General features: G+C 39.0%; 3 protein-coding genes across 3 annotated transcripts; 2 read left to right on the top strand and 1 right to left on the bottom strand.

The window, feature by feature from the left end:
* Nucleotides 1-1,593: 1,593 nt before the first annotated feature.
* cdk2 (cyclin-dependent kinase 2) lies at nt 1,594-5,065 on the top strand. The gene is given in 8 exon segments (XM_040028931.1): nt 1,594-2,210; nt 2,808-2,885; nt 2,994-3,114; nt 3,225-3,395; nt 3,570-3,671; nt 3,755-3,847; nt 3,849-3,959; nt 4,200-5,065. Coding segments are annotated over 8 exon segments (897 nt in total). The 5' UTR covers nt 1,594-2,094; the 3' UTR covers nt 4,305-5,065.
* Nucleotides 5,066-5,768: 703 nt separating this feature from the next.
* olfml3b (olfactomedin-like 3b) lies at nt 5,769-12,708 on the bottom strand. Its single transcript, XM_040028930.1, has 3 exons — nt 12,503-12,708; nt 11,289-11,574; nt 5,769-8,317 (listed from the first exon to the last, which is right to left on the bottom strand). The coding sequence occupies exons 1-3, from the start codon at nt 12,599-12,601 to the stop codon at nt 7,533-7,535; spliced, it is 1,170 nt and encodes a 389-aa protein (XP_039884864.1). The 5' UTR covers nt 12,602-12,708; the 3' UTR covers nt 5,769-7,532.
* Nucleotides 12,709-17,053: 4,345 nt separating this feature from the next.
* Nucleotides 17,054-26,809, top strand: avil (advillin). The gene is made up of 20 exons (XM_040028932.1): nt 17,054-17,214; nt 17,355-17,468; nt 17,672-17,746; nt 17,936-18,132; nt 18,209-18,317; nt 18,403-18,513; nt 19,487-19,692; nt 19,778-19,856; nt 19,992-20,090; nt 20,176-20,329; nt 20,484-20,584; nt 21,250-21,387; nt 21,483-21,641; nt 22,674-22,853; nt 24,064-24,221; nt 24,309-24,453; nt 24,552-24,740; nt 24,820-24,891; nt 25,959-26,069; nt 26,252-26,809. The coding sequence occupies exons 2-20, from the start codon at nt 17,409-17,411 to the stop codon at nt 26,363-26,365; spliced, it is 2,457 nt and encodes an 818-aa protein (XP_039884866.1). The 5' UTR covers nt 17,054-17,214; nt 17,355-17,408; the 3' UTR covers nt 26,366-26,809.
* The last annotated feature ends 89 nt before the right edge of the window (nt 26,810-26,898 follow it).

Consider the following 26,898-nt stretch of genomic DNA (forward strand, 5'->3'; position numbering starts at 1 on the left):
AGAAACTTAGTACAGCCGACCCAATGAAATGAGAACTAACATCTTTGCGGTGCTCAAAGACGTCACTTCACATATAAATATGCAACGTGGAGACGTGTTAGGCCTGCGGGCTTCGATCATGTGCAGTACTGGAATGAATGCTTTCTGTGTCTCTTAGCACCAAATGAGGGTGTTTCTTCATGCTGCAGGGGGAACCTACTGACTTAAACACAATTGCAGTTAAAATTTCAGATCAATATTGACCTTCTTTAAAGCAGACATCTGGCATACCAGAGAAAAACACGGGTGTTAGCGATAATATTAACACTGAATGTGTGTTTTTAAACAACTGCAGCATAATCATATAACACCAGATTCGATTTACTACTACTACTCATAATTTTGCTAATGTGATAAGTCAAAATACTCTTACCATCACTAAATCCTTACAGATTTAAAGGTTTGTGACATTGGTACTGTGAAATAATCAGTACCAACAACCATGCCACATTTAACTTCACTTTACCCACCTGTTTTCCTCATTCTGATGTCTAGTTTGAATTTCCGCGGGTCGCTTTGAACATGTATATGTGCCCAAATGCACTGGGTTGCTGTTATGTGATTGGCTGATTATTTATTTGCATTAATGAGCAGTTCAACCTGTTTGCCAAATGAGGATGATGGTGAGTGTAAGTGACAGATACTTTATCACAGCCAACAAGTGTAATTTAAAAAAAAATGGTACAGCTTATTCCCTGGTTAGAGGCTAGCTCAGGGTTCCTGTTCACAAACCACAAGCGAGCTTTAACTGGTACCCAGCAGGTCATTTTGGTCCCTGAGGTGAAGAAAGTGTTAAATCCAGTTGCTCCTTTGAAAGAACACAAAGGATCTGCAGGTGGACACACATTACCAGACCTTTTTCAAAGGTATTATTTGAGTACAGATGTGTCCTATTACACTATATCAGATCCATCACTATGTCTGTTAATTAGTTTAGTTTTTCAATCAAAACAGAGAGCAAGAGAAAAACAGTTAAAAAACAGAACTTGAAAAGCATTGCTCCATAATCCAGTGGGTCATTACAAACACTTCCTGCCACTGAAGAGATCAAATTGTTCTCTTTTATTTATTTATTTTTACTCTCACCATGTTTGAATAACTATAGAAAGTAAAAGTTCTTAGGATTAGGAAAACAGCTTTCTAACTTTTAAAACTGCTGTATATATAAGATGCAGAAGATATATCATAGATGTGAAGACAACTAATGTTTTTATTATGCTATACACAATGTTGCTCATGCTTTTTATTTTGCATTTATATTTTGCATTGGATTGTGTATGTGTTTGAATAATTGTTCATATTTGTGCAGTACACATCTATAAAACTGTGAATTGTGGCTACATTCATAGATAGAAAGACAGTAAATAGTATGCCTTCTGTACACTTTATAATCTGTTCGTGTCTTTCCGACGTAGTTTACGTATAACGACGTCGCCGTTCAACCATGTGACCTGTGAGGGTGTTTGTTAACTGTTCCTTGTTATCCCGATACGACACCGCTCTATATCACGACTTGCACCCTTTTGTTAAACAGAAGCTAAGAATTTAAAATTAGCCGATAAAAAATTGTTTTAAAATTATTTCTTTAATCGATAAGAGCAGTACCATGCACAACAATTTTTCAAATAGGACCCAAGTGGAAGAGAAAAGCATTTAGACTACCGCCCACCTACAACTATCGGTGTGTCTGGAACACAAAATCGAACTCCTCCAGTCTAACGCGGGAAACGCTGTTGTGTTGCTTCTGATTTTTTTTCAAACGAGCCGCCACCGCCGCGCAAAACCACACATTTTACGGATATTGTTATGAACAGGGTCTGCAAATGACTCTTTCTTTTGTTTTTAGCTACTTCGCGCTGACCTGAGATAGTTTATCCTCAGTCAGAATTAAGTCTTAAACCTGTGGCGCGTGCGGACCGGATGAAGAAGCCTTGAGCAGCAGTTACTTACATGGTTATATGTGAGGTTTCCCTCAGTAGCTACCCAGCTTTCGTTAGCTTCGACACAAAGAGCTAAAAGGCTAATTGCCGCTTAAAGACCTGCGCTTGGTACGAGATGGACTCGTTTCAGAAAGTTGAGAAAATTGGAGAGGGCACGTATGGGGTTGTTTACAAAGCCAAGAACAAAGTGACGGGAGAAACTGTCGCTCTGAAGAAAATCAGGCTGGACACGTAAGTAAACAAACTATTGTTGTTTATCCTCGGGCTACCAGGCTAATGTTAGTTTTCAAGTTTTACTGTGCCGAAGAGTTGATGTAATCAGTTTACTCACCTCGTGGCTCCATCAGGGCATGACTGTTTCATCAGTTAACTTCCTACAACCACACTGGACATAAGAGCAAAGTCTTCATGGCCACAGAAGGAGCAGTTCTTACATAGGACACCTACATAACCTTACAGCTCATATGAGCTTGTTGTGTTGTATTAACGTGTAACTTGTTATAATATAAAAACACAATCCGTAAATAACAGTAAAGTGTCCCAGATCTAAATCGCCATCATTTTCCTCAGGCTGCATCAGAAAACCTTACTGAAAATTCAGATGTGCCGTTAGTCAAAGTTGCTTGCTTTGTGACCTTTGTTTCAAACCAGAGAAAACTAAATCATTAGCGTGTCTAATCTGTGCTAATTTATAAGGTGCGCTGCTTAAAGGTGCAGTGTTATTTCTTTCAGCTTTCAGGACTTGATCAGCTGTCAGACTGCCAGGATACTAAAGTACATGCTTGGCTTAGATAAAAACCTGTTTCTTTTACCGTTTGTTCATTTCAGGGAAACAGAGGGTGTACCGAGCACAGCTATCCGGGAGATATCGCTTCTCAAAGAACTCAGTCACCCAAATATTGTCAAGTAAGTGCTTATGTTACAGCTATGTCTAAACCATGCTTGCAGTATTCTTGTTTTACTTGTTTGATGTTGCTTTTTTTTCAAGCCAACTTACCTGTCAACGTGTTGCAGATTACGCGATGTTATCCACACCGAGAACAAGCTCTATCTTGTTTTTGAGTTTCTTCACCAGGATTTAAAAAAGTTTATGGACTCCTCCTCAGTCACTGGTATCCCGCTGCCTCTAGTAAAGGTAACCATCACAGCAGATTTGAATTCATACTTTCAGCAGTTAATACTGCTAAGAATTGTACTCTGGAAGTCAGGCTTGACTCAACTGAGCATATTTTGCTGTGTTTGCAGAGCTATCTTTTTCAGCTGCTGCAAGGCCTGGCTTTCTGCCATTCTCACAGGGTTCTCCATCGAGACCTGAAGCCCCAGAACCTCCTCATCAACGCCCAGGGTGAGATCAAGCTGGCTGACTTTGGCCTGGCAAGAGCCTTCGGAGTACCCGTCCGCGCATATACACATGAAGTAAGGCATTGACAACCTACCTAAGTAAATGTTAGAGTTATAAGATTATAAACGGCTAGAACTTCAGATGTGCTTGTTCTGCTTTCATGTGGTCTCTACTATGTAGGTTAATGGCACCTTCAATTTCTTAGCTCAGTGCATGCCACAACTGTTTACTCCTGTGATATTTTTCAGGTGGTAACACTTTGGTACAGAGCCCCAGAAATTCTCCTGGGCTGCAAGTACTACTCCACAGCTGTTGACATCTGGAGTCTTGGATGTATTTTTGCTGAAATGGTAACATACTTTAATTATTAACAGCAAAAAAGAAAAAGCTCCAAAATGAACAAAAGACACCAACCATGTCTCCCTGCCCACAGGTGACCAGGAGGGCTTTGTTCCCCGGTGACTCGGAGATAGATCAGTTATTCCGAATCTTTCGTACTCTGGGGACGCCTGACGAGACCGTCTGGCCCTGGAGTCACATCCATGCCTGACTACAAACCAACCTTCCCCAAGTGGGCTCGGCAGGATTTATCAAAAGTGGTGCCTCTTCTTGACGAAGATGGAAGAGAACTGCTCGGGGTGAGAACATTTCTGATTTATTGGCACTTTCATTATATATTCATGGCCAAAGAAGTTGGTCTTCTTTCTGCTTTGCCTATCTGAATATTTTCTCCTGTGAAAGTGTCCCTTTCAGACTAGAGAGTTGACCACTGTGCACCCTGAACAGTGTCATGAACTCCACGACTTGTGTTAGTTTTTGACTGAAGCACGTGGCTGTATTCATTGACTGCTTTTCTTTTTTTTTTTTCAATCTTACAGGAAATGCTGAACTACGATCCAAACAAAAGGCTGTCTGCCAAAAATGCTCTTGTGCATCGATTTTTCCGTGATGTCTCCATGCCACTTCCCCACCTCAGACTCTGAGTCGTGCAAAATAACAGGCTCTTTTAATGCCAGCTATATCTAAGCAATAAAGACTCGCCATGCTTCAGGTTCATGACTCAAATGGACGGGAAAAAGTGGACACTACAGAATACATTGGATTCTTCAGTAACTAAAACCAGCCCTTGAGAAGCAACTTGTCGTGAGAGTTTCACTGTTTCAATGTTTATCATAGTTTTGAGGATTTAACTGTAATTTTCAATATAATTATTTTGCATATTTATATGCAACTTGTCATATTTGATGTATTTATGATGGGCTTTGAGTCAGTGCAGGTTGGGTAGACCCATTCTATTTGTATAACATTATATTTCCAAATTTTAATGGTATGTTGTCTTTAGCATGTCCATCTTGAAGTAATAGGTTAGTTAGAATTAAACGTGATCAAACAAGTTTGTGGGGTAGTGCAAATAACGGTGGGTGAGCAGCAGCTGATTACGATGGGCTGAAGTGAATCGGTCACAACTCCAATGAGAGAGTTGAGATGAAAGCAGTGGTTTTCTAGCTTGGTTTGAGTCCCAGTTATTGTTAATTGATTTTAAAAGTGCACCTTCATTTAATTACTGGTGGGATTCAGGTTTAATGGCAGGATTACTCAGCAAACTCAGTCGGGTATAAAAATGTTCCAAATGTATTGTAATTCAGATTTTATGTAACTGTTGCCTCTTTTCTTACTGTCAATTTTAAGCCGTTTTTACAAATGTTTATTTACAGTTTGGAAAAAATAAACTTGTTTAAACTTCTTTACTGGTTTTATTGATACAATATAAACTCGACCAATTTTTATTTTGGCCGGGTGAGCGAAATCTTACACTTTGAGACAGATGTAGAAGTTTTACCAAGCGCTTTATAAGACTCAAATACCAGAGTCTCACAGGCCGTCTGGTTGTGAAATTATTTTCATGCTTCATTAAGCTTTGGCCAGTCGAGCATACAAGACCGTGTCTGCAGCCTGCAGATGGACTGAAGTACTTATGATGAATGTGGTTTTTAAAAAGCTTGATTCTGTAATTTTATCATTCTTGGAAATGTCAGGCAATCATTAATGATAAAATTATATGAGAAATTAAATGTTCCAAAGACTTTTGGACTGGTTAGGAAAGCAGTCTTACAAATTAGATGTGATGTGAAGCAAAACGGAAGTTTAAATATTTCACTGGCCACTCTGTTAGATCCACCTGTTCAGCTGCTGACTCAACCAATCAAATGACGACAGCTCAGTGCATTTAAACATGGTCAAGATGGTCAAATTGTGCTGCCTGTTTTGTTGTGTTGTTGTCAACACGACAAAATTGGTTGACTTCACATTTTAAACATCCAAAATCAAAGATGTGTTGGAAAGCAGTATGGCGTGACAATTTGTCCCTATTGCACCACTTTGTCCTGTGCGGTCTTCTTAACCCCAGAGGACAACACACGTTACTAAAATCAATAAAGCACTCATAATTCAATTAAATTTCTTCAGATTTATTATAATCATGAATAACATAATATTCAACAACCACTATTATTTTCACACCATTTGATATCTGTGTCTGTGGTCCATCTCATTATGACCACAGTGTACCCAGCTTCTGATGGCTGTTTCTAGCAGGATAACGCTCCACATCGCTCAATGCGGCAACTGTGTAGCAGAGTCAAATCTTACATGGATGCTTAAATATTTCTATATCAATCTTTATATACTGTACATAGAAAAACACTGACAGCCTTGTTTAAAATGGTTAGTCTGCCAGTTATTTTTATAATGAACAGTTATTAGGAAAAAATATGATGGCGGGGGAAAAAAGGAGATATAAGTGTAGAAGAAATGGCAGTAAGGAAGTTATGTTCAGATATAAATTAATAAACATCAAAGAATAGTAATCGCAATAGTGGTGCTGTTTGCTCATTTTTTGGGTGGTATTTAGCAAAAATGCACATGTGCTCAACATGTGGGAAGAGTGCAGATAATGCACAGGGTGCTAGCCTGCTAGCGGTTTCTTGCACATACAGTATCCTAATGTCTGAGTTACATTTTTCAGCTCACCTTACACAGTGGTTGTATTTTATGTTAACAGTGCTTATGATATAAATCTGAACACTAAAAAATATTAAATTAACAAGCTACAAAAGATAACATTTCCTAGGGTGTAATTAATGTTGTGTATTTACTAGCACGGACAAGATTACTGTGAATGCTACACAAAACTGTCATGTTAAAATCCAATGGAGTCACTACAAATGAGCTGAGAAGGAAGATTCAAGAAGCTGGGTTCAGTTGAGAAGCACCTGGGGTATAAAAATTCATGTTGATATGACAAATATCAGGTATAGAAGTGGCAGGTTTGACAGAGGTTTTATGCTATTAAAAGGATGTGTTGAATATTTGCCTCATATCTGTGAACACACAAAAGTGCCTGGAGCCACTGCAGAAACTTAGACAGCAGCTAATCATGGGTAAGTACAGTATATCTGTTTCGGTCCACTCAACAGCAGATGGAGAAACAACTCTAAAGATGGAAGCACAGTGTAGTCTCGTTAGAAGTGGGGTTAAGGTAGCCACAAAACACCAGATATCACAAATTAAATCTGAGCATTTTGAAATTAGTTCTGAATTTGTGAAAAGAAAATTATGATGCATAATTACAGTCTCACACTCCTGAATCTTGGCTGTTTTCTTCCTCTTTTTTCATCCTGATCATCTCACAATCAGTATTTTTGTACCATCTATGTATTGTCGACAATAAAGGTTGAGTATTTTCTTCACTTCATATCCTCAGATTTATTTTTCTTGTATTTCCTTTTTCCATTTATTTTTTTTGTAAATATCATATTGTGGCCCACCAACAGTACCTTAACTGCCCACCAGGGTGCGATGGCCAACACTTGGGGAACCACTCACGTTTCCTTTTTGTTGTAATGAAGCTTTGTCACTTCCTAATAACGTCTATGTAGCATGAAAGAATCATCACAGACTCTTGTTCATTTCTTAGGTTTGTCTCCTGCCTCACAGTCCCTACCGTAAATGTTGTGTTATTGCAGCTTCCAGGTTTTATGAGAAGTGGATTACAATGTTAGAGTCCAAGATTTTATATTTAAGCTGTTCTGAAACTCCCTGAAAGGTGAGAAATGATCTTAAATTCTACAAAATCGTTAGTTTTGAGACCTCATCTGTAGTTTAGAAGCTAAAACCTCTCAGAATACAGCGTAAGGGCTGTTTAGAGAAGCTCAGATCTCTAGTTTCTTCTTCATGGTAAGCTTGTACAGGATCTGGTAGCCATCATCCCAGGCGTAGAGCAGCTTCTCGTGGGGATTGTACTTCAGACTTGAGTGAGATCCGTAGCGTTTTGGAAAGTAAACCAGCGGTGCATCTTCACTGGTCACCATGTCGTTGACGTCGAACACACACTGTACTCGTGAGCGTCCAGCCTGCTTGGTGTTGTACACCACATACAGAGTGCCACAGATGACAAAGGCCGCCTCTGCATTCTCTCTGGGACAATTTGTGTCCCACATCTGCTCAATATCCAGTGAGCTGGTGTCCATTTTAGCCAGAGAGATGTACCTTTCATTCTGCTGTGTGGCGTAAATGGCCCACAGGCCTTCCTCATCCACAGCCAGGTCAATCACCGTCTCTGGGGTCAGACCATACACGGGGACGTGGTCCTGCACAGGAAACACTGCACTGTCTGTCAGAGAGTTATTCTGCAGGTCATGTTTAACCACCTTTAACTCGTCAGCCTGACTCATGTAATACACGTAGTTGTTGTAGACCACGTGGCCTGTTCCCCTCCAGGCTGACGGCAGCTTCACTGTACTGGACAGAGACATGCCCGACGAGCGGGTGAAGTCTTGCACAGAGGCAAACGCGTGGATGATGTCGTCTTTCGTCCCATTAAAAATGTAGACCTTCCCAGAGGCCCTGTTGGTGTCTTTAGTCCAGGTGCCCTTTTGCCCTCCGACTCTCTTCAATATCTTCATGGCTTTTATGCTGGAGATCATGTCGCTGCAGTCTGAAACAGAGAGCAGGACAGGCTTTATTCGACACAGCTGGCAGTTTTCAAATATTCTAGTCACGTCTGTACTATTTATAGCTGTGGTTCAGAAAGAACACCTCGTTTTATTTCCATTAGATGTGGCACACACATCCATGGTTCCCATGAAAAACTAATAACATTCCCACCAGTCATCAGCGTCAGCTCTGCTTTCAGTTGAGTGTTAATTAGATAAAACAGCCAGTAGCTAAATTGGCTATAAAGCATCATTTTCCTTTTGTGTGATTAATAAGTTTGTCTACTGTCCATGAAAGAAAAAGCAATAAAGAGAGAAATGTTCCTGTGCCCGTAGATTAAACTACTCATTTATTAGAAAATTTATTAGAAAATTAAAGTAAGTATATGCATTATAAATATGGCTGTCCTCATACTGTGGAAGGACGGGTACTTCCATGAGAAAACCCATTCAGGGATCAATTTATCCCACAAACAAGTTTCTGTGTTCTCCACTATGGGTTATAGTGCCTGAGTACTCACAGTGCAAAAATCAATTCTTTATCATTTGAGGGCCGAAGCATGGCCAAAACTGAAGTTTTTTGCTTTTTTGCTTGAAGAGCTTTTCATAGAGGAGTTTGTTTATTACAGCATGTCAAAATCAATCATTTGACACAAAACAAAACAAAACAAAAATTGTTAGATCTCAAATGTGCACTGTCCAATCTGTCCCAAACTTCATGTGCAGAATCCGAGCTACGTGTCAGTATTAGGTCACACTCATAATGCCACCGTGGTATCTGGAAATCAGCTGTAGGTGATAATCATCATTAAATGTAAATGATCATCAGGTTTTCATTGTGGGTTCCACACATGGTAAACAGCAGCATGACATATAATTAGTGGGTGTTCTCAAACACCAACTAATGGACACAAGACGTGTTAGGTAACTTGTTTATGCAAAACCAGTTACAATCCAGGAAACATGGCATCCAAATTCGTGCAGGAAACATCTTGACTCCAGTAAAACTCGACATGCATGAAAGTGCAGGAGCACAATCATTGCTGCTTGTATTTTTAATTCTGCATTGTTTTTACATCAGCCAGACACCCTTGCACTGGTGACACATTCCTTTAGTTAACTGTAATTAATTGCTTTAATTTTATTTTCCTGGCTTGTAAATGAATTCTGCATGCAGTCCTGGTGCCATAAAAACTCACAAGCTTACCAAATGTGAGTCTGTCTGACATTAAAGAGAGTTTGCACCATTTCCTCCAGCTTTCCACAGATTGCTAAAAACTACAGTGCCAAGCTATTTTTAGAACATTCCTTAAAAACTAAAAGGCACTGCCTCTCAAAACACTTAACACTTAAGTGACACTTGGGATCACTAAATGTAATTTTAAGAATAAAAGAACTTTCATTTAATGCAGCATTATATTCATCTGAAATGATGCAAATTGCAGTAATGATTACTGGAGTTATCAAAAATCGTTTATGATTTTTAATAATAGAATATCTACTCAGTTGGACAGGAAAGAAAGAATCTCTTTCTCTGTCATCTCAAACTGGCTATTTAACATAATTTTTTTTTTTTTTTTTAAAAACAACCCAATTCCCAGTGGTAATCGGAGCACTTGGGGCAGTGAACCATGAACTGGCCGAGTGGCTCCATCAGATCCCAGGAACAACATCTGAGACCTCTGTCCAAAAGAGCACAGTCCTGGGACAGCAAAGATACTGCAGAGGACCCTCAAGCTCCCAGGCCTCTGGCAAAGGACCCAAGCTTTAAGGATAAAGCTCGGGTCCTTGCAGGGCGAGTTGGGAATTTTTTAAATATATATATGAGTTGGCTCTCATAGACAATGAAATAAATATGCAATTACTGGCAACCAGGTACATGTGTCTAACAGCTTGTTAACCCAGATATCTAATCAGCCAATTACATGGCAGCAATAGCATTTAGACATGTGGACGTGTTTAAGACAGCCTCTTTAAAAACAGCATCAGGATGGGGAGGAAAGGTCATTTCAGTGACTTTGAACGTGGCAAGGTTGTTGGTGCCAGATGGGCTGAGTGCTTTCTGAGTATTTCAGAACGTGCTGATCTGCTGGGATTTTCCCACACAGTCATCTGTAGAGTTTACAGAGAGGTCAGAGGAGAATAGCCAAACTGCTTTGAAATGATAGGAAGGCGACAACAAATGTACAACATGCGGAACTTCAAAGAAGATGGATTACAGCAGAAAAAGACCACATCAAGCACCACTCTGACAGGTAAGCAACTGGCAACTGAGGCCTGATTCTACAATTCACACGGGCTCAGCAAAATAGAACAACAGACGAATAGAAAACTGTTGCCTGGTCTGATGAGTCTTGATTGATGTCAGGGTCTGAATTTGCTGTAAACAACATGAAAGCATGGCTGCATCTAGCCTTGTGTCAACAGTTCAGGCTGCAGGCTGATGGTGGTTTAATGGTTTAGAGGATGCTTTATTGTCACACTTTGGGTTCCTTAGTACCAACAAAGGATTGTTTAAACACCACAGCCTACCCCAGTTTTGTTGTTGACCCTTCATGACTACAGTGTGCACATCTTCTAATGGCTGCTTCAGCAGTGTAATGCAACATGTCACAAAGCTCAAACCACCACAAGATCTCAATGCTGTAGAGCAAGATTTGGTGGAACCAGACATGCACATCATGGATGTCCAGCTGAGAAATCTGCAGTAACTGTGTGATGCTGTCACGATAATATGGACCAGAATGTCTGAGGAAGGTTTTTAGCACCTTGTTGAATTTCTGCCACCAATATTAAAGCAGTTCTGAAGGCAAAAGGAGGTCTCACCCGGTCCTAGTAAGGTATACCTAATAAACTGTCAGCTGACTTTATATTTGAACTGTTGGTCACATTATTCATGCATTGCTCAAGCATGTCATGTTCATCCCCAATAAAAAAAAAATCAGGGTATTTAGTAAAGATTTCATTTCTCACCTGAGAGTTGTGAGTATTTGGACTTCTGTTTCTCCTTCACCACAGTCACCTGCTGCTCTATTAGCTTGTCATCCACATCCACACACGGCTGAGCCCCATTCTGTGTCTCCAGATAGTCTAATTCCCGCTCGACCCGGTCCACCCTGGTCCCCACGCTGTCTATATTCATCCTCAGTGCCTCTTTTTCTTTGTCCAGGTTCTCCAGCTGGGAAACCATCTGCTGCTTCAGCTCCCGCAGCTCGGAGGCATAGCGGGTGGTCTGCTCGTGCCACAGAGAGATCCTGTCCTGTTTTAACAAAGGTGGTTAGTCTTAACTGAGATATGATCAGACATGTATTCCCTGTTTGTATAGCACTCAGAATAATAAATAGGATGTGTGTTATACAGTGAGCTTGAGTGGATTTCTAGAGAGCACTGACTGCAATGAAAACACCATAATTTGATGTCCTTTTCAGGCTCAGTAAACACTGTGGTAGAAAGCCATAATAATAAGAATAAAACCCATCTATCAAACAACCGGCTTCAGCCCACACGTGGCAAGTTTCCACCCAGCTCGAGTGTCTATGAGCTGAATGCAGAATACAGCTGGGTGCTTTGTGGTCGAGCCTGACCCATGACCCCGCTGTGGAAGAAGGAAATGAAAAGAGATCCTTCCCACAGGTAATCATTCAACATGACATGAGCTGAGACTGTTAGATGTGGGTAAATAGCATTTTTGGGAGTTCAGTTTAATAAAGTGTGTTAAAAAGGTTCATGCTTCTCATTTAAATTAAATTACAGACATGACTAACAATCAATCAGTCTGTTCTTGTGTTTTAGTTTTGTCCAATTAAGCCAAATACATTTGTGTCCATCATAGAAAAAAAGGTTAGCCCTGGCCCTTTTTGTTTTTTAGAATATCTCTTTGTGATGCCAGAAAACTACTTGCCCTCAAAAAAAGTTTTTTCACTGATGCAATTTTGCATAAACTTTTTTTTTTTTTGTTGGTAACATACGTGCACGTATACCTTGACTAAGGAAACTTCAGAGGCCCATTTCTAACTCACAACTCAGACAAAAAGGCCACAGTCCCCGTACCCTTAAAGGAGCTGTATTTTCCAGTAATTTCTCCAGGATTTGGCCACATCTGCATTCCATTGCCTCTGTCCCTAGAAGTTTCCTTTCAGAGGGACTCTGGAGCGCAGGGCTCGGCAGGGAGGTAAAGAGAGTCTTACCTCAATAGCAAGCAGCCTCCGCTCCAAGTAGTCAATCAGTGCTTGGTGCTGAGCTGTGGCAAAGCACGCCAAAGTTACCAAGACAACAAGTCCTCTCATTTTGTGTCAGCTCAGTCTCTTTTAACTCCTGTAAAGTCCTGACTGAAGTTCAGTTAGAGTGTGCCGAGGAGCCAGCAGATTCCCAGAGGTGGGCTGGAATGTTTTACTAAGCTGTCTGGGAGGAGCCAATAACATCTGTGAAGATGGAGGCGCACAGTCTGTGCTTCTTATTTCTACCTTCGACATCCACACCTGACAAACAAACTGAAAAGCTAAACTATACATATCATAATGCTTAAATACATGTTTAGGTTTCAGGAAGTTGGAACATCAGCAGCACCACAAGGAACTAAAATGTAAATTACAGTGATGAGTCAAGGAGGTACAACTTCAGCATAAAGGGCAAGAAACCAGCAGTTGTTTTTGATCTCTGTCACAAAGTCTCTGCAGCATTTACTCTGAAAAATTAAAAGTTTTTTATACTTAGACTCTTTTTTTAATGAGACTTTTATTGGGAGTGACCAGGATTAGAAATGTGTACATCAGAGGGACAGCTCAGGTTCAGCAGTATGGAGACAGAGAGTTAGAATGTTAGAGATGGATTGAGCAAGTGTAGAGGTGGGATAGTGGATATTCTGGACAAAGGAGGTTGAATATGGAGCTGCTAGACTGGAGAAAAAGAGGAAGACCACAGAGGAGGTTCACGGATGTAGTGAAGGAGGGGTGAAGTTAGATGGAGGCAGAGTATCTGCTATAGCGACCCCTATAGGATGTAGCTGTGATACAAATAAGATTTTTATTGCATGTCTTTAAAAATGCTTGCATGCCCAAATGATACTAAAAGTGCATTTTGTTGATTTAATCTACCCTCCTGTTCACACTGGTTGTAAAGCAATATGATCCCATTGTCAACTGAACACTGTGATGGACTGACAGTGTGGCCTGCACTCGCTCTGTGACGAATGGGATAGGCTTCAGCTCTGTCTTCAGATGGATGGATGGACCACAAAATTGCATTTTAATAAATAACTATAGTGTGATTCATTTAACTTTACACATCCCCCACATGTGCACTATCTCTGTTATAGATCAATAAGCATAGTTGTGCAGGGCTTATGTACAGCTTATTCGATTGGCCTGCTGTTTATATAGCACTTTCCTGGCCTTACTGATCACTCAAAGGACTAAAAGAGTACCCACATAGGCACAGGGAGACATGTATTGCACATTGCTGCAAGTGCAAGTACCATGGTTATACCATCTGTCTCGAGAGGACAGATGCTGTGATTAGGAACTAAGATATTTCAGCTGCAAAAGATCCAGCTTCACTAAGTGTGACATACACATTCAAACTACAGCTTCATTAGCTTATTATCAAGCGTTAGTATTTTGGTTTCCTTTTCTTTTTCTTTTTCTTTGGTGTTCATGTATTTATATATTTATTTATGTATGTCTGAGTCACCTATGTCTGATACCGCAGTACTCCTTCCTGGTTTATATGAAAGCAGTGGCTGAGGGTGGAGCCTGATTCAATACAAAGTTTAAAGAAAAGCTAGACTTTTTCTCCACTGTTTAAAATGGTCTGATCGGTCCGTATATGTGCTTTCCTTTTCTTAACTCAGATTGTTGAGTTAAAATGTGAATTGAATGTAGTCATGTTACAAGTGTGTCTGCAGTGTTTTCCAGCTGTATTAGCTCTCACAGCAATAAGATGTCGTCTGGATAACAGAAACCATAGTTAGAGCAGTGAATTACAGGGAAAGAGAACCAGATAATGTGTCTGGTCTCCTCTCTAATGATATGGCATACAAACATATTTCTAAAATGTGTATTTATTTTGTTTTTCCAGCTTGCTCTAAAACTATATCTATGTATGTTGTTTTACCCCTGTCATTTAAAAATACAACTATAGTGCAGTGAAGAGGGGGAAGAGTCAAACACTGGGTCGCTGCATTTAACACTGTGGTATATCGTCGCCTGTTAAACCTGTGAGCACCCGTAATTATGAATGTTATAATATATTCTTCCAGTTTTACAGGTGTATCATTCATGAATTTTGAGGGGGGGTTATTCTTTCTTTGTTTGATTTTGTAGGTTACATAAAGCCATGTGTGAAAAGTTGTGGGATTCAAAATATTTTATCCCTTTTTACACTGATGGCTCATGGATATAATGGGTATAATGACACGATTGTGTGTCATGTGGCAATTAATGAAACCAGTAGATCCAGTACACCCAGTATATATGAAATTGTAAATAGATTTTGCTAATCAAAACAGTAGCATTTTCATAATTTATGGACCGCAATGGGATCGATTTGCATGTTCATATTTACAGACCTACTGCAGTATGCAGTATGGCTCGCACCCAGCCCACTGATAATATCATCTACTGATGATAGTGAAGGCGTAACATTGATCCCATCAGGATCTCATTTGGATTGAGAATCCCTTTCTGAGGGGGCAAGTGGACACAAACCATGGCAGCAAAATGTCACTGGATCTCCCCACTGTAATGGTTAAGCAGCTCAGGGTTTTCATACATACAGATAAATAAAATATATACTCTACATGTATGGCTTTCATTTAAATGTATTTAAATTCTGCACATCAAACTTTACTCTTAACAAATCATGTTACCCTGCAAAGGCGATGTATGTGGGTGTACTAAGAACTGAGCAGGCTGTGTGGAAACTTCCTCTGTGACCTGTTTAAATCCAAAGATTTTTCCTTTCCTGTATGTGAACAGGTAAAATCTGCTGGTAGCATGCTCATCAAACTACTTCATTTTGTAAACAATTTGCTCCTGCTGCTGCCACTCTGTTGTGCAGGGTTGGACTCTTAGGCTTTCACATCCAAATGCAGAATTATGTATATGATTCAGGTCACACCACTAATGCTTCAGCTGCCGCTCTGCATGACTACAACTAAAGGTCTGTTGTGTTTACAGTGCTCAAGGCTTGTTTATGACTTTGCTTTGCTCCACTTTGCACTGTTACCGGTTGAGGTTTGTTTGTGCGGGTTGATTTATTTGAGTCTTCTTTTATGACTGACAAAACAGAACAGGACATTCAAGTCAGAACAATCAGTGGAGATATGTCTATGAAAAAGGTTAGGGGTATATCATTAAATGATGTGGTGTTGTGAGTTTGTGAAAAAGTGGCACGTGTACCTGTGCTTGTGCTGATATGAAAATGTTTCCCTGTTAAATGAGGAAAAGTGGGCGGGCTCATGAATGCTCATCACTGAAATTCAAGCAAGAAGCATTCGTTTTTTTCACTACTTTTCATTCTTATCCTGTGATTTCACATGAATTCGATTCTCTTTCTGTCCCTGTTATATGATCAGAGCCAAATTTGGTGGGTATCTTCTACCATTAATGACATGAGGGACACTAAAGTGAAAAAAGTGACTTTTAATGAGCCACTCCTGCTTCTGCAGAACTGCTGGTATCCCACAAATGAAAACCACTTTACATGAGCCAGCAATGGTAGGTGTGTCTATACTGGCAATCACACTCTCACATGTCTTTTGGAAACAATGTAGATCAAGCAGACTAAATGTGGTGCTGCTGAATAACATGTACAGCGTTAGCGCCGAGGAAGGATGGATTTCGGATGGCGGCATGCAGTCTCTTAAATATTTAAATATTTAATTCTCTGAACACCGTCAGACTCTCAGAGGACAGTTTAGTTAAAAGAAAAAGTCCTGATGTTGGCAGGTCCTGACTCACTCAGGAGGATGGGTCCACAGTACCAAACAGCAGTCATCACCTCCTGAAACAAAGCACAGAAAATAAAGTTACAATAATCATATTTATTTGTGAGTATTTAAGTTACATCACAGAGCCAATTCCTATTGTAGCTATTACTGCTAATAATATAAATAAATAATTGATGTTAAGGTTATGAGCAACTACAGCAAGTCCTTTACAATCTGAACTTCTTTGTTGCACCGTGTGATCCAAGTTTCCCCACTGACGTCATCCCAGTGTTAATGAACTCATAGCTGTGAATAAAATTGTCATAAATCTGCTATTAAAAGTTAAAACTTGTTTTTATCAGCTGCACTGTATATATTTATTTTTCATTTGTAATGTTATTCTACAGTATTTTTGTACAAGATAGAAACTATACATTATTATATAATGATATGATATAGAAAGCTAATTATTATTATTACCAGTAGCAGTAATTAGCAGTAACATATCATTATCAGATACTACAACACAATTTGTAGTACTACAATATTATTCTGTCCACTGCACAGTTACAGAATATCATACTTTTCCATCCTCCTGTAAGGTCATTATCACGTGTTTTACTAACACACAGTTTATGTACTCACAGGTATCCATATATGGTGCTAATGTGGCAGTCTTGGGCCGAGTGGGCTGGGAAACTAATAGACGTGTTGGTCAGTGTTACTGTGTGTCTATTTGAATATGAGCCAATCCTTTTTTTCATTTTTTCTCAGCACATTTGCCTACAGGATTTCACTTCTTCCTCAATGATTGGGCAGAATGCTCTGTAAGCTCCTGAAACATGCAAAGTGATGCAAATCTTTTCGGAGTACTATGAGGATGAGAACTGAGGGTCTCTGGCTATCAGTCGGAAAATCAGCTGTTGGGAGATCATATAAGCTTAGAGGAACCTCTACAGACAAGGATACTGGGTATGTATGGCTGGATAATTCTTGCATTATGAGATTTAAACAGTATTTCACATGATTTTGAATCGGTTTGTAGTTTGTAAATAAGTTTGTAAAGAAGGAAATTATCTTCAGTGCACTAAAATATCAGTTTACTCTTCCAGAAAAGGAAAACTAAGCTTCCAAAGTGCCACTGAAACTGAGTGCATCCAGGCAACATGGACCAAACATTTCGAGCAGTAACCCGCAGCCCTGGGATTATAATCTGGAGAATTGAGGTAATTTTAATTGCTGCACTATTGACAATTATAATATTGTAGCTGTTTAAAAAAAAATAAAAAATCTAATCTAAAATCTAATTTAGCTGTTTGTCCTGGCAGGTGATGATCAGTGATGATTGAAGTAGTTGTTAAATCTGGTATATAGATGTGTTTGGTGAACATGAAAATAAAGACACCATGTTTTTGTTGTTGTGCAACAGAAAATGGAGCTGGTTCAAGTTCCTGAGAAATCTTACGGAAGCTTTTTTGAAGGCGACTGCTATGTGCTTCTGTTTGTAAGTCTGTGATGGCCACTGATGCGCTATTACACTGTTAGATTCAAGGACTGCATATTATGTAGTTAATTCTGCTATTGGTTTTCAACACTTTTCCATTTGGTTTTGTTCTTTGAGTAGTCAGTGGTAACTAAATACTCTGATTCCTGCTATACACTACAGTCTTGACACAATTGTGCACTTCTCCAGACCCAGAAGGTGGGCAACTCTCTGTCTTATAATATCCACTACTGGATCGGCTCACAGTCCACTCAGGATGAGCAGGGTTCTGCTGCTATTTACACCGTACAGCTTGATGAATTTTTGGGCTCTTCCCCGGTTCAGTATCGAGAGGTCCAGGACCACGAATCTGACACTTTCAAGGGCTACTTCAAACAAGGAATAATGTGAGTGAATGCCAGCACAGTAGTTATTAATATAAAGTAAAAGAAACCACAACAATTATCATACCAATATTTTTAGCTACAAGAAAGGCGGTGTTGCATCAGGCATGAGACACACTGAAACCAACACATATGATGTGAAGAGACTGCTCCATGTGAAAGGAAAGAAAAGGGTGATTGCCAAGGAGGTGAGCCATACTTCAAAGCAGTTATATAACATTACTGGACAGATTATATCTGACAGAAAGATTGCTTTATGCTTTATTCTTTCAGGTGGAGATGAGCTGGAAGAGTTTTAACCTTTCAGATGTGTTTTTGCTGGACTTGGGCAAGAACATCATTCAGTGGAACGGACCAAAGAGTAACAGACAAGAAAGGCTCAAAGTAAGATTTTATTTTTTAAGTGTAACAGTGCTGTTGGATGGGATACTCATACTGGAATATACATTTAAGAAGAAATAAGAAAAGCATGTGCAAAAAGGGCTTGTGATGAGTAACCTTTACCCTTACCTTAACTGTACCGGTATGGTGTAGTTACAGGTTCAGTTAATCTAAATTACTCATATTAAAATCTCCATACTCTGTGCTTTATGTATGTAATATTTAATACTTTTACTTATTTTGCCAGTTAAGTATCATTCTGAAATCTGCCATGAAGAGTTGTGGGTGTGCACAGTTAAAGCTCATTTCCTTCTTCCTGCAGAGGGTTAAATGCTCTGCAGGAAGAAACTAAGATACAGATGATATCATTGCAAAAGTGACTTAAACTTTTAAATCATAAAGAGCCTTTATCTAGTGAATGTTTGCATATTGTAATTTTATTCTGTAGGTGATTCAGTCATATTTATTAAATAGTAAGCTCACATGTTCGGACAAGCAAACGTAGCACGATAAAAGAGGTTTCTAACAAATCCTCGCAGAAAGTCTGAACTGAAAAGCAAATAACACTGATTTAAAAGTGAAGAAATACAGGTGCGCATTAAAAACACAGTTAAAAAAAAGACAAAGTACAAGGCTGGAAGTGAAGTATAGGTACATAATGTTAATTCAAATATGACTTATTTTAAAGGGGATTCTGATCTAAGAAGCACACGCAAACAGTTTAACAGTTTATTTCTGCCAGGATGTCTGTTTCTGCAGTGCTCACAAAACCAACTCACATATTTTTACATGTTTAATAGGATGTTTAAAACAAGGTTTATCTGAGGAATTGACCAAATTATATTCCAGCTTCCCAACTCTTGGACATTGCGACAGCTTGTACTTTAAAAATACTTTTGAAAATAAGATATTACTGCAGATTACGGTACTGAGTGTCCAGTATGTAGAAGTAAACTGTTACTTTGCTGTTTCTCAGGGCATGTTGCTGGCCCAAGACATCCGAGACAGAGAGAGAGGAGGTCGGGCAGAGATCAGAGTGGTGGAGGGTGAAGCTGAGAGCAGTTCTCCTCAGGCCATGGAGCTCATGACAGAGACGCTTGGAGAAAGAACCGTAGCGCTGAAGGACGGACCTCCTGATGAAGCAGTTGACCAAGAACAGAAGGGACAACTCACACTTTACCAGTGAGAAGCTCACCGACAACTGATACCATACCTATGTTAAGATTCAATTTTGCAGTATTTTATTTGTTAACAACTTTCATTTCAGGATCTCAGATGCAGACGGCCAGATGAGGGTCACAGAAGTTGCTACGAGACCACTAGTTCAGGATCTTCTTAACCATGATGTGAGCCGTTAAACAAAAAACAAATATACACATTAATATTCAACCACAACAATGAGCTAGAGCTAAAACTCCATATTTACTAAAATATAATGACTTAGTTTTGTAAAATTACTACGAATAATCTTATTATTTTAGGACTCCTACATCCTGGACCAGGGAGGAGTAAAGATCTTTGTGTGGAAGGGGAAAAAAGCAAACAAAGAAGAACGACAGGCCGCTATGACCAGAGCTTTGGTGAGAGGAACTGTTAAGAGCTTTTACCTAACTGATGAAAGGTGTCATATTTATTTCCTCTGTTGTAATTGAATTGCCGTTGTAGGACTTCATTAAAGCGAAAAACTACCCGATCACTACAAATGTGGAGACAGTGAATGATGGGGCAGAGTCAGCTCTCTTCAAGCAGCTGTTCCAGAGGTGGACTGTGAAAGACCAGACTCAAGGTCTGGGAAAAGTGAACACAAAAGGAAGGATCGGTACGTGTAGCTGTGAATTCAGAGGAGGGGAAAGAAACACACACACATATATAACAAAAAAGTCTTCAGATTTTAAAAGAAAACCAACCTAAATACAAGTTACTTCTGATCACAGTATCTTTATAATATTGCTTTATCATCATATTTTCTTTAGCTCATGTCACACAGGAGAAATTTGATGCTTCATTGATGCACGCCCAGCCAGAGGTTGCTGCACAAGAGAGGATGGTGGACGATGGCACAGGTCAAGTAGAGGTATAGGAATAAATTAACTTTAAATTTAACATTTTTATCAGTAATGCAGTTGCATCAAACAGTCCTCTGCATCAAAGACTCCTCCCACGTCATAAACAGTCCTTAAAATGTAACAATCAGTCATTAAAAACCTAGCTAGAAGTCGAAATAATAATCTCATGGTGTCATTTGAACATGGTTTCACAGATATATCACCAAAAATAAATAAACAAAATATATTTGTTTGGCGATTGTAAAGATCTCATGCTAAGTATCTAAAAAAAGTCCTCATTCTGTGTGACAGCCTACTTTGTAAAACCAGCAATGATGACTTGATTATGCTGTAATCAGTCTCAAACCTGTGGGCCTCTTCAAACCACACAGAGTTCAGTTATTATTTGTTTATTTATTTATTTTTTAATCAGAATTAAAGAACAGGAAAGACTGCTTTCTGTCCTTCAACCACCTATTTTCCCCTCCTTGTGGTGTAATTACCGGTGTAGCCTCACGGGGTCACTAACATACTTACAGATTTTAAAACTTTCATATCAGGAGAAAATCAAGTACTGCTGATGCTGCTCTCTGGTCTGTTTGAAGCTTTCAGCTCTTCAAATTAAACATTCATGTTGGTGATTTCACAGAGAAAGTGCAGATATTCCATGTTAATTTACTTTTGACCTGCCCAGGTGTGGAGAATTGAAAACCTTGAGCTAGCCCCTATGGACCCCCAGTGGTATGGATACTTCTATGGAGGAGACTGCTACCTGATCCTCTACACTTACTTGGTTAACAACAAGAAGTGCTACCTGCTCTATATGTGGCAGGTGAGGTCACAGTTAAAGCAATTCACAATCACACACCTAAACCTCTTTGTATGTGTCACTGTACCGTATGAGATTTGTGTCACTTGAAATTTCAGGGGCGTCATGCGACACAGGACGAGCTGGCTGCCTCGGCTTTCCAGGCTGTGAGCTTAGATCAAAAGTACAACGGAGAGCCTGTTCAAGTGAGAGTAACTATGGGCAGGGAGCCGAGACACTTCATGGCAATTTTCAAAGGAAAACTGGTTATCTTTGAAGTAAGACTCTTCTCTCAACTTACCCTTATTTCATTTGAAACATAAACACCCCACTTCTGGTTTTGTAACAGTACAGGGTAACACTTTATGATACGTGATATGGTAGGTAGAATTTCCCTAAAACTAAGTGGAATTTCAATGCATTACAATGAAATTATATTTACCTATAAATCCTCACTGTTAGATACTCTAGAATAAGAAGAGAATCGTTCAGTTTTTACAACGTTACTGTTTAATGAAAAGAGTCACAAATGATACTGCAAGTAATTTAAACTACTGGTGTCTTACTTGAGCGTTTTATTTTTTTTTATTGTACATTTACTCTGGTGTGCATCATGGATGTTTCACAATTCAACTGTCCTTGTATATTACATATAAAATATGAAAGGACACGCCTTTCATTGCATATAAAAATGTGCTAATAATCGTTCTCCCTTTTCTACTTATAAGAAAAAACAAGCATAGGCCCATGTGATCTTTTATCGCATGGGCGAAAAAAATTCATATTTTTCATTTCCAGTTAAAATTACTGCAAAGTTACATGCAAACCCAGACCTGGACACAAGAGAATCAACAATAAATTATTGAATATGATATATAAATACATATATTTATGCTTTTTCATTTGCACAGTTTAATAATTTATTTGCTTTCTTTTTGTTTTTTACAAAAAAAAAAAAAAACCCTGCAAAGTACAACACATTTAAAGTTGAAGATGGAGAAATTTTAGTTGTTCTTCTAGTAAATTACCTGATAGTATGCATTCATCAGCATTGCTTGCTCAATACTTCAAATTAGTTATGCATTAGATATAGTTATGGAAAATGACAGTATAATGTCTCCTTTCCTTTTTTATCTGTAAAAAGTTGAACTTTTACCAACTTGATGTTAAATTGTTAATTGTTAAACTACATTGTGATTATAGATGACATACATTGAAATGCTATTAAATTCTATGGGAATCACACTGTTTGTTGCTTGCCCTATTACAAAGTGCTACTCTGTACACGATATTTTTGTTCTTCCCTTTAGGGCGGCACATCTAGAAAAGGATCTTCAGAACCTGAGCCTCCAGTGAGATTGTTCCAGGTTAACGGGACTGACCAGTTTAACACAAAAACCATCGAGGTCCCAGCCCTGGCCACCTCTCTAAACTCTAGTGATGTGTTTTTGCTCAAGAACCAAACAGGAATGTATCTCTGGTGCGGAAAGGTAAAAGATACAACTTTATTTTAGACAGAGAAACTGACAGGCCCTTTAGAGCATTTTTGTCTCTTACTTCTTTAATGTAATATAATTCATGATGAAAGATATCTGGAGAGAAATGTCTAGCTATTTGGGGAGATTTCTTTCTTCACAGTGAGGGGTGAGTCACATTTCACACAGTATTTTAAAAAAATCATTTTTCTAAATTAAGAGAATAGTCATTTTGAAAGTCTGAGTTTTGGGTGCATAGGTGAGGTCCCTTTGCCGAAAAGAGACTAATAAAAATCCCCTTCTGTCTATCACCTTTACATAGAAAATAGGAACAGATGACGGGTTCTTGCAGTAATTCAACGATGTGGCTTTACGATGAAGCTTTAAGGGCTAATGAGTAAAATATTCTTATCAAACTGATTTTTAAAGGCACCTGAACGAACAGTATTTAAGGTTTAGGTACCCTAAGTTTAGTAAGAATAACAAGCATGTAAATTTTCTCTGAATTAATTAGAAATAGTAAAAGCAGCTGCTCCCTTGTCTGAAGGGGTTGCAACAGTGGTTGCTCCACATGTTTGATTTAGAAGAGTTTAATGGTGGATGTCCTTCCTCCAAAAAAAGAATAAAGTAATGTACAGATAGTAATTTTTGGTTTTTATTAAGATTTTAATATAAGTGTGCTGTAAGGGCTGTAGAGAAATTGTTTCTCACAGTTTGGAGCTGACTAACTCAGCAGGCCCAGACAGGCCTCTGCACTTTTTGGGTGGAACCGAAAGTCAGACCTTAGCATCTCTCATCAGGGCTTATCATAGCTAAGACTCTTGTGGCTGAAGAGAATCAAATACCAAAGGAAAGAGGGCATCATTAGAAGAGTGGAGGCTGTTAAGGAAACAAATTGATGGTCAATAACCATGAATGAATATAACTGGTTGGATGTATTTTTTGAGCATATAGTATATATATCAAAGTACTAGGACTCACTGGCTTTTCGGTCTGTCTGTCGGTGAGCATCTGCCCTTGCTGTGGTTTTGCTGAGTCAAACAGTTCATCTCTACCAGCTGCTGACTCAGCATTCATGAATTTCCTTCATAAGAATAACAAACATGTCACAAGATTTTCCTCATTTTCTAAAACCAGATTAAATCAAATAAAATGAACATTTTTAGCAAAATATAGGCCTATTGATGAGCTCTGGGGTCGGGGGTGGCATCTTTTTGTAAACCAGGGATCAAGTGGAGATGAGAGAGCCATGGCGAAAGAGGTCAGCTCAGCAATCAGCCAGAACTCACCACGAGGCTCTGAAGAGATTATTGCAGAGGGTCAGGAGCCCATTGAATTCTGGGAACTGCTTGGGGGGAAAGCTCCCTATGCAAGTGACAAGAGGTGAGGATAGTATGAACAGGTGAACCAACAGCTTCAAGTGTGACTTTTCTATATGTTTGCTTTCACTTGGTTATGTGCCATCCGCAGATTGCAGCAGGTAGTTTTGGACCATAAGCCACGCCTGTTTGAATGCTCCAATAAGACAGGGCGTTTCATTGTGACTGAGGTGACTCACTTCATACAGGATGACCTCAGCGAGGATGATGTCATGCTACTGGACACATGGGACCAGGTAGGATTTTTGACAGGTTATTAATATGAACATAACAATGAAATAAATAAACTCCACCACTTTAATCACATCCTGCATTTTCTCCTTTTTTCTCTCAGGTGTTTATCTGGGTCGGTAAAGACGCAAATGAGGAGGAGCGCAAAGAGGCACTGACAACCAGCCAAGAGTATCTGCAGACCCACCCGGGTGACAGAGATCCACACACCCCCATTGTCTTGATCAAGCAAGGCTTCGAGCCACCCACCTTCACTGGGTGGTTTACAGCCTGGGATCCCACCAAATGGAGTGTGAGTGTTATGCTTTTGAGCTGAAATGTGGATTTCCATTTCTAATTAAAATAATCTTACAAATATTTCTCTCTTTCAGTCAGGAAAGAGCTATGAGGAGCTGAAGAAGGAGTTTGGAGATACAGCGTCACCTGTTAATGTTACTGTTGCAGTATGTAAAGTTTTATTCATTTCTCAAACTCTGTTTAGGTTAAAACTTGCAACAAAGTTCTATGTTAGCATGAAGTTTTAGCTCGTGAATTATTGAATTTAAAAGATTTAAAATTTATAGACCTTCATATCATAATCTGCAGTGTGGAGTGTAGCTATATTAGACCCTCAAGTGTAGGAAACAGAAGGCAAAAGTTCAAAATATTTATTGCTGATTAATCAAAATCCAAGAATCCAAACACAAAGAGCAAAGCCAGGTAAGTAACTGGGAGCACTGGGCTCCTTAGTTGTGTACTGCCACAGACACACAACTAAGTGGACAACACAATAAAGAGAACAAGCAAACTGGAGCTTTAAATGGGCACCAGAGATCAGCAAAAGTGGAAACATAAGAGCAACAAGACTCAGGTGAAACTAATCAAGGACAGTGAGACAAAATAAAAATAAGGACAAAGCACAAGAGCGAAATGACTCACAAAACAAAACAAGAACTATTCTGGAGAAGACTTGACAACAATATGCAAAAGGACACTGAGGAGGCAGGGACAAACTAAAACAAGTAAATAAATATAAATGCTCTAAACATGATCAGAAACCAAACAAAATAAAGAATATGAATCCTAAAGGCCAAACAAAAGTTCATAATGAAGGTAGAAATAATCTAAACATCTGAGCGAGGAAATAAACTGATTAGGGACTGTTTACAAAACAAACAGAAATCCAACTGAAACCAAGCACAAAGAAAACACAATCAAAACCATGAAAGCCATCACAATATAAAGCACCTTCAGGCAACTTATGTTGTGATTTGGTTCTATAGAAATAGACAATCAATTCATCACTATACTCTAAGTACACGGGAAACCAGGAAACTAAACCACGAAGATAGTTTCGACATGGTGATTATTGGCTTTGCCTTAAATATACGTGTGATTAATATAATTCAGAGACAGGAGTAAAGAATAAGGGCCAGAACCTGCATTAATAAAGTACTGTGATTTGTATACTCAAAGATTAAGATTAATAATACAATATAAACTAAAATGTTCTTTTAATGTGATTTTCTAGGAGCAGAACGAAGGGAACAGTGTGAAAAGTTTTCAGTCTTTCCCACCAGACGATTTGAGAAACAAGCTTGCCAACGAGCTGCCAGAAGGTGTTGACCCGAAACAGAAAGAGGTATGTACGCGCGTTCCCAACGTTTCCATTTCCCATCAATTCCACATTTAAGTTCAAGATTTGTACGTGTATCTGCTTATTCATTAATTTAGTGATGATTACAACCATCACCAGTAAAACTCTGCAGCTCAAAAAATAACACATGTGCCATCACTCGCTAAACTTTGTCACCTCATTTGCAGAAATACCTCTCTGACTCTGACTTCACCACCGTCTTTGGAATGACCAAAGATGAGTTTGTGAGCTTGCCGCAGTGGAAACAGCTGAAAATGAAGAAAGAAAAAGGGATGTTTTGAGATTTTTTTCAGTATTTGAAATAAGTAGTTACTGATAGAAGCCAGCTGTTGGGGTCTCTTTGTATGATCTTTCTTGCTTTTCATGTTTTTTCACTTACTTGCAGATAGGTTTCAGATCTTTAAAAATTTAAAAATTTATAATCATGAGTCCATTCTGTACATTTTAGTCAAATTACTTTTTTTTCAAAACTTTATTTTTGTAATCTGTGCTGCCTTTATGGAGTTAGCACTATTTAGGAACTCTTGTGTCAAAATCAATGAACCTAACTGAACTATGAACCACAATGGCTGTTCCCCTCTGCATGTTTGTGCAGTCGAACCCCGTAGGAGGCAACAGTTAACTCACATGTCTTATATTACGATATTTATCAGGATGTCATTTTTTAACAAATGTGATTCTTACCAGGTTCAAATAAATGATTTAAATAAAACCTCAGATAAACAACGTTGCACTGTCATTTATTCAATTAATAAAACGAAGTAAGTTCATGTTTCAATAGCTTGTAGAAACACTTTCAGCAGCAATGATAATC

The sequence above is a fragment of the Simochromis diagramma genome, unplaced genomic scaffold (assembly GCF_900408965.1).
Source record: "Simochromis diagramma unplaced genomic scaffold, fSimDia1.1 OVJJ01000483.1, whole genome shotgun sequence".
Classification (NCBI taxonomy): Eukaryota; Metazoa; Chordata; class Actinopteri; order Cichliformes; family Cichlidae; genus Simochromis; species Simochromis diagramma.

Bases quoted from the DNA above. Each gene is read 5' to 3' on its own strand.
- avil (XM_040028932.1), top strand. From the start codon at position 17,409: ATGGACCAAACATTTCGAGCAGTAACCCGCAGCCCTGGGATTATAATC. The intron at 20,091-20,175 runs GTGAGAGGAACT...TTGCCGTTGTAG, and splicing joins CCGCTATGACCAGAGCTTTG to GACTTCATTAAAGCGAAAAA. The intron at 21,388-21,482 runs GTGAGGTCACAG...TTGAAATTTCAG, and splicing joins ACCTGCTCTATATGTGGCAG to GGGCGTCATGCGACACAGGA.
- olfml3b (XM_040028930.1), bottom strand. From the start codon at position 12,601: ATGAGAGGACTTGTTGTCTTGGTAACTTTGGCGTGCTTTGCCACAGCT. The intron at 11,575-12,502 runs GTAAGACTCTCT...TTGTTAAAACAG, and splicing joins GGAGGCTGCTTGCTATTGAG to GACAGGATCTCTCTGTGGCA. The intron at 8,318-11,288 runs GTGAGAAATGAA...TCTCTGTTTCAG, and splicing joins CAAATACTCACAACTCTCAG to ACTGCAGCGACATGATCTCC.